The 7771-nt window shown below is 60.0% G+C and overlaps 1 protein-coding gene across 1 annotated transcript in view; it reads right to left on the bottom strand.

Moving 5' to 3' along the window:
* SRC (SRC proto-oncogene, non-receptor tyrosine kinase) overlaps nucleotides 1–7318 on the bottom strand; it is an 11119-nt gene extending 3801 nt beyond the window's left edge. The window contains 5 exon segments of the mRNA XM_019471075.1: nucleotides 1702–1805; nucleotides 2544–2642; nucleotides 6723–6822; nucleotides 7079–7261; nucleotides 7264–7318. Of these exon segments, the coding sequence (XP_019326620.1) occupies nucleotides 1702–1805; nucleotides 2544–2642; nucleotides 6723–6822; nucleotides 7079–7261; nucleotides 7264–7318 (541 nt within the window).
* Between the last annotated feature and the right edge of the window lie 453 nt (nucleotides 7319–7771).

The following is a 7771-nucleotide window of genomic DNA, read 5'->3' on the forward strand; positions in this document are numbered from 1 at the left end:
GCCCCCCACGGGGTCCCACCGGGGGGGGGGTGGGCGCGGGGGAGCAGGATTGGGCATGCAGGCTGCTGCTTTCACCCAAAAGCAGAGGATGGGGAGCAGCTCCTGGCTGCACGAGCTGGCACCTCGTGCCAGGGAGGGATGGCAGATACCCCCGGCTACAGCCACGCCAAGTAATCACAATCTCCAGCTGCCCCCACTTGCATGGCAGCTCTGCCAAGCCCTGCCACCAGCCAGGAGACCCCCCCCACTGCGGAAGGAGGCGGCTGTCGGGTCAGTCATCTGGGCACGGGTGATTCCCACCGCTCCTCCAGCCCCGGCAGCCAAGAGCCGGCTCAGCATCCCCACAGGATGCGGTAACAAGGGGCATCACCCCCTCCAGCCCCCCAGCCCTGCCAGGTCCTTCTGTCCGGCAACGCATGGTGCACAGCACCGCTGCTGCTTCCTACGCAACGAAGGCTGCTCTTGGCCGGGACACCCAGGGGCCACTGCAGCTCAGAGGAGCCAGCACCACGGGGATGGACCGTGCCCCCGAGGCTGGCACCGAGGAAGAGAGCCCACTGGGTTTGGGGGGGCCCAGTGGGCGGGAGGGCGAGCAGCCCTGGGGGCACAGGGATGAACATGGCTCTGATGGCAAAGAGGGGACATTGAAGCAGGGGAGAGGACCGGACGGGAAGCAGGCTGGGGGAGCTGCTGACCCACAACCCCAACACCTTGGCATCTCAGAGGGGAACCGAGGGGCTGGTGGGCCCGGTTCCCTCCTCCACAAATCCCACTGTGGGCATCGTTTTGGAGCTTGTTTCTCTTCTACCCACACGAGAGCAACACTGCACTGCTGGGGCCACAAATAACAGAAAGGAAGATTCATGCCGCTGCTTGAATGAGCTGTTTCCACCAGAATAAAATAAGTAGTGGCAAGTTCAAGGCATCAAAACAGAAAGGAACATCAAGGAGCTTTTCCCAAAGGTGCATTTGGAGCTAAACTAAACCGCATTTCCAGGTGAGAAACAGCATCCTCAGGCAGCCGAACTGTGAAGATCACAGCTCGCACTTTTGGGAGGCACAAAACAAGTATAAAGAGTTGTTAGACTTGAAAGAAGGACCTAAAGATTCATCACTACCTCTGCCTGGTTGCCCAGGAAGCACATGTTCAAGATTTTGCCACTATATAGGGACCAGGAAAAAACAAAACACACCAACTCGGGGGTGTAATTAAAAAAAAAAAAAAAAAAAGAGGAAAAAAGAGCATCCTGCCTGGTGGTCCTGCCAGAGCTGGTGGGGCACCCGGCTCCCACCCTGCCACGAGCTGAACCATCTCTTTGAAGGGTGACCACTGGGCAGGCAGCACGGGAGAGAAGCAGCCGCGTCCCTCCATGGAGGGGGAGGCTTGTTGGTGTAACGGTGTGTTCGGCACAGAGATGTCACCGGGGATTTAACGGGTGTGTCAGCACCTGCTCTCTAGGGACCAGCACCGGCAGGGGAGACCCCAGGAGGCTGCCCGTGCTGAGGGGCGTCGCTCAGCGACCCTGAACATTGGCTCCTGTCTACAAGGTACGAAACTTTTCTCCTTCTCCCCTCCCTGCGCCTAAGCCGGGGGAACCGGGACCGTGCAGAGTGACTGGGGGGACCGGGGTCCCTGCGCGGATGCTCCCCTGCCCCCCGGAGAGGGGCTCCCCCAGGATGGCCCCCCCTGGCCCCGCTCACCTTTCGTGGTCTCGCTCTCCCGGACCAGGAAGGTCCCTCGGGGGTTTTCAGGGTTGAGCAGCAGCCGCTCGGACTCCCGGCGAGTGATCTTCCCAAAATACCACCTGCAAGAGCAAGGCAGCGGCTCAGTGCCGGGCACTCGCTCGCCCCCTCCACTGCCTGTCCAAGCAGTGGGCTCAGCCCTGGCTCCTCCCCGCTGCAGGTTTCGGAGCCCACGGGCTGTGCCTCTGGGCTCGGGCACCCTGGGGTGTGCCGTGCCCCCATACAGCCCGGGCTGGGCATCATCCAAGGAGCAACCCTGCACCACGGACCACGAAACGCCTTCACTCTAAACGCCCCCCCCACATGAGGGGCTCTGGGGCGCCCTGAAGCCCCTCGAGCTCTTTCTGGAGGGGACGCTGTGCTGCTGGCTGGGGACGAGCTGCAGGGATGTAGCTCTGGGACTTAGGGCCGGCTTTGCCCCTGCCTGCTCTCCTCATGTGACGGTCGCCTCTGCGCTCAGCCTGATCTGCACTGGCGGAGCCGGCAGCATCCTCACACACGGATGCGTGTCCATCGGAAGAGTAAAAACCAGACCAAAAACATCAGGTCCACCACGGCCCCTGCTATGCCACAGCTCATCCCTCCACCGCGCAAGCACGCCGCACCTCTGCACTTTATGGGCCTTAAAGAAAGGCTGGAAAACATATAAGGGGTTTGCAAATTCAAAGGGGGAAAATAACGAAAAGGAAAAACCCGGAGGCCTTGCAGGCTTTGCCCAGGAAAGGGGCAGGGGGAGGGAGGAGCACTCAGGGTGCATTTGCTATCGCTCGTCTTTAAACTGTCTAAAAGATGGCAATTACTCTTCAGCCTGGATGGAGTCTGAGGGCGCGACATAGTTACTGGGGATGTAGCCCGTCTGTCCTGTAGTGAGGGAATGAGCCAGCCACCAGTCACCTTCCCTGCAAGAGAACCAAAACACACTCAGCTCTCCCGCCCGCAGGCGCCGGGGGCGGGGGGGGGGGGGGAGCCAGCGCAGAGCAGAGCCGGGAAGGGGTGCAGCCCCCGCAGTCCCCAGCCCCGCAGCCAGACCCTGGCCAGGAAGGCTCCTGCTGCCAGCCCCTGCCCGTGGCTCCGTTTGGGCGAGCTCTGGGTATTGGGGCCATCCACCTGCATACGGGATGCTTTAAACTTAAATCGGGCAGGGCAGCCAGCGAGTCAAAATACCTTTGGAGCCACCTGAATGCAAACAGGGTCTGGCTGGAGGTTGAGGGGCACTGGGGATCCAAGGCAGCAGGGTAGCGAGGAGCGACAGGCAAGGGGGAAGGAGAGGAAACATCTTTTCCAGCAACAGAATGATGGCAGTGATTAAAAAAGGCACGAGGAAAACCCAAGAGAGTTCGTTAAACACAGGCTGCAGAAAAGCAACAGGACGGGGCTGAGGTTTGGGCGGGGGGGTGAGACCTGCCCCGCAGTGATGCCCAGCCTGGATGCAGCGGGCTCCATCCAGCTCGGGTGCCCCGCTTGCAGCCCCAGGACGGGCAGGCTGCACGGCTGCAGCCCCTGACCACGAGCTTCCCTGCAGCCCCAGTGAGGGCTGCACCTGCACGACCATGAGTGCGGCTCGCACGGAGCCACACACACGCACTGTGCTGGCCCCACGGCCCCGAGCACAGCTCTGCCCTACGGGAGCCCCTGTGCCGTCCCCAAAAACCCGGGGCTGACCCACCATCCCACCTGCCCCAGGCAGAGCGGCCCCAAGCACGTCCCCAGGATCTGGCAGGGAGCGGGAGCCTTCTCACTGCTCTGCCCTCCTCCCCGCAGGCTCCTGCACAGGACGGGGCAGGAAAGGACAATAAATAGAGAAGAACAACAGGACGGTGGGAGGCGGCTTCCCCTTCCCTGCAGACAGCAGGGCTTCCTCCCACCACCTGCATCTTCTCGCCCATCAAAGACGGAGTCACCTAATTTATCCTGACCACGAGGGAGACGAGGCTATGGGAAAACTGCAGATTTGTGGGGACAGCACCGCAAGGATGCAAGAACTTGGCAGGACGATCTCCACAAACACTTTACAGAAAAACCTTAATAACCTCAATCGCCACTAAAAGACCCATCAGACCACATCCAGACCCGTCCCTGACCCCTGCAGACATGTAAACCTCCATCCTTGCTCCAGACACACCAGCAGCTTGTGACTTTTGCTTGTCCCAGCTAAACCAGCGATGCTTCGAAGCGGCTGGGAGAAGCCGGACACAGCCCCTGGCTCCCCGCACTGGTGCCAACAGGGCCGGGGAAAGCAGGGACCCTCAGGGCATCTCCTCCCAACCACACAGCCAGGCTCTTCTGCCCGCCCAGAGCCCATCCCCAGCCTCGCAGCAGCCCCGGCTGGTATTTTAACTTCTGCCGGTCCCAGCGCATCTCGTGGCAGGTAGCTTGGGGCTCCCCAGCCGGAGCCGCTGCCCCAGTCACCTTTACTGGGGTGGCTCCAAAGGGGACAGGAGGCTGGTTGGGCTCCTTTCCCACAGGACTGGAGAAAACATCTGCTTGAGAAATGCCCAGCTTTTGACTTGTGGCTTTATTCCAGCTTGGGCTGCAAGGCTACAAGCTGGGAATTCGGCAAAAACAAACTATTCCAAAAATGTCTCAGCAGGGAAAAAAAAAAAATAATAATCATCATCATCAAAACAAAGCATTTCAACAATTCCCTGCACAATCTTACCCAAAATACCCCACCACATCCCTGCTGGCTGCCAGCTGGCTGGGAGGAGACCTCCTCCCACTGGAAATGGTACCACGAGAGCCTTTCTGCACCAGGGTGGATTGATTTGGCCCATTCGGGAGGCCGAAGGTCACCGCAGACAGCCTGGGCTTTGCCGGGACGCAGGAGCAGGGAGGTGAGTGACATGGAGGCTTCTCCTCTCGCCCTGCGCAACCCCAGCCCCGTTAGAGCAGCCAAAACCCGCAGCCACCCTGCAAAGCTGCTGGTGGCCGGTCGGCCCCGTGCCCGCGGGCTCCCGCCGTGCCCAGGACCTGCCAGCCCTTCCTGGGCTGATGCCAAGCACCCTCCCCACAGCCCCAGGGCACCGACTGTGCCCTCCCAGGGAGCCCAGAGGAAGGGGACATCGCATGCCTGCCTTTTGCTGTCCCCAAAGCGTGGCAGCCTGAGCTGCTCCCGGACCGTCTGAGCATCTCCGGGCACTCAGTGAGAAGAGAGATTTACCCCTCTGAGCACGGCACAAACTGCACAGCTTTCTCCACCGCCTCTCTCCCTGTGGACATCCCACCCACGCAGCCGCAGCAGACACTGGGAAGGTCGGCAGCTAGATCCTGCACCCTCCACCGATGGGCTGCATCGCCAAAAAAAGCCCTTTTGCCCCCCAGGATGCTGCAGAGCCCATCACACAGGGACCCTTCCCTCTGACCGAGCCCTTGACAAACAGCAGCAGAGGAAAAAAGTATGGAAAGCCCAGAAGTGATATAAGGCATAAAGAAAAAACCCTCACTTATGGGCCCAGTCTGGACCCCCAATGCGCAGAGCTCACTTCGTAACAGCCCAAACCAGAGCCCAAGCCTGGGGCTAGCATGCTGCTGAGGCTGTGAAAGCAAGAAGCACCAAACCCCCCCAAATTCAGGCTTTTCTTGCAGCATCGAAGCCCTGCACTTCCTGCACTTCATGGATTAAATGAATCATCATTAATAAACAGCGTTGGAACAAGGAGAACAAGGATCAGATTGAAAATGCATTTATGCAACGCTGCCTGACCACTGCAGGAGAAATATCAGCCCTGGGACGTTTCCTCGTACTTTCCACCTTTCAACTTTGCAAATCTATTTTGGGTGTCCCCGTTGGAAGGCAGCAGCGGAGGGGCCAGCGGGAGCTGCGGACCCCAGGGACCCCACGGCAGCGCTAGGGACAGCGGCTCTGCCAGCCAGGCCTCCGGTGGCGCAGCCGAAGGATGCTGCAGACCATGCATGCTGTGTGTCAGGGCAGGCCACACGTGGGTTTAATACGGGATCATGTTTAGGACCATCTTCCAGCTCGTCACGCTGCCCTGCTCCACATGGCAAGCGATGGGTGCGCTGCTACGACCAGCATGGAAAGCAAACAAGCAGGAGCCAGACCCCTAAGGAAGTGCTTGAGTCCCCTGAGCCACTCACAAAAAATAAAAATAAAATTAAAAAAATGCAAAAATAAATGCAAAAATGGCCAGGAGGGAGCGGAGAGCCAACTGAAAAGGGACTGCAGGGGGGTGCCAGGCGCAGACAAGGAAGGCGGGCCAGGTTCAGAGCTCCTGGGTGCAGACACAGCTCTGGATGGAGCAGTTCCTTGGCACGGAAGGCGCTCCCCGCTCCGCCCCCATCACTCAGGGAGGACAAACCCAACCAACTGCAAAACCATCAGGCAACCCTCTCCCCTCCCAGCCCCGCTCCACCCAACCTTGCCCTAACATGGGCAGCGGATGGGCTTTTATCATTTAAGATCATTAACAATAATAATAGTAATAATCTGCAATACACACCTGACGTCCACTTTTCTCCTAAACGACAGCATGGCACAGAGGAGAGAAAAAAGAGTCAAGAGAGAAGCTGAGATCAGAGACACCTTGCAAGCACAGGGGAAAGCACCCGTGAAGTTGAGATGTGTCCAGGCAAACGAGAGGGAGCTGAGTGCTGATGGGGACAGGGGACTGGCGGGGACACGGCCCCACATTGGAGGGCACAGACTGGCCAGCAAGCAGAGGAGGTGGCTTGGTGACAAGGCTGCAAGGCAACGGTGACCAGCAACAGGGCCGGGAGGATGCAGGAGCAGGCAAATGATCGCCTCCAGTGCTGGGTGTCCTCAGACAAGTCACTGCGTCCGTGTGTATCTTGGCAGAGCGGCTCCAAGGGCGGCACCGCTGGCGATCAGGCAGTGATCACCCGGAGCATCCCTCCTCAAGCACCCATCCCCAGGGAGAGCTGGGCTTGGGGGCTCCGCAGGAGGGATGAAGGTGACAGCCCACCCCTGTGGGCTTGGCTGCAGGGACAGGGACACTCACGTGTTGTTGACGATTTGCAGGCGCTCTCCTTTCTTGAAGGACAAGTCCGTTTCGGTCCGGGACTCGTAATCATAGAGGGCCACGAAAGTGGTGACTCCACCTGCAACAGAGACCGCTCAGGATGGGCACAGCCACCGGCACTGCCACAGCATGGCGCTGGGCGACCCTCGCCGGGGACCCTCCTCTCCCACCATCCTCCCACCAGCCGGTAAGACACAGATCTGCTGCCCCTCCAGCTCAAAGACAGAGTCCCTCAAAAGCCGGAGACCCCATCATCACAAGAAGAAGATGGAACCAAACCCACGAAGACCCGACTGAGACCCTCCCTGCCCCGCCGAGCCCCAGCCCACACCAACCAGCCAGTGCCCCGGCACGCTGCGGCGAGGTGACCGTGTCGGAGGTGTTGAAGCCTCCAAAGAGCTTGGACTCGGGGGCCACGGTCCCGAAGGAGCGGCTGGGGGTGCGATGGGCGTCGGGAGCGGCCGCCTTGCTGGGCGTCTGCGAGGCTGGGGAGCCCCCGGGATGGGGCTTGGCGGGGGGTCCAGGCTGCGCCGGCGCTGGCTGGGGTCTTTGGGTTTGCTCTTGCTGCTCCCCATGGTCCCGGGCTGGAGGAGACAGACACGCATGCAGAAGGCTTCTTTTTTTTAAATTATTATTATTATTATTCTTATTATTATTAGGGCTTGCGTGACAGATGCCTGCCCACTAGGAAACGAAACAACCCCGGAGCCTTTTCAAGCATCAGCTGCCGGAAAGTCTGGCCATCCTGCCCTTGCCCTGGGATAGCATCGCCCCTCATTAATGCCGAGCCACCTCCCGCCTCGCTGCAGCAGCCAGCGAAACGCCGGGAGCAGAGGTGCCAGGGCACGCTTTGGGAGCGGAGGGAAGCACGCTTTGGGAGCGGAGGGAAGCACGCTTAGCCACGGGATAGCAGAGCTAGGATGCCGAGCACGGAGCCTAGACCAGTGCTCCGGAGGGCAACTGCGGATGCCCCGGGGCCAGGTGCCTGCCATGGGGTGTAGCTCAGCACTCCGTACAGCCACGTTTCC

The sequence above is a fragment of the Aptenodytes forsteri genome, unplaced genomic scaffold, assembly GCF_000699145.1.
Source record: "Aptenodytes forsteri isolate BGI_AS27 unplaced genomic scaffold, ASM69914v1 Scaffold369, whole genome shotgun sequence".
NCBI classification, from domain to species: Eukaryota; Metazoa; Chordata; class Aves; order Sphenisciformes; family Spheniscidae; genus Aptenodytes; species Aptenodytes forsteri.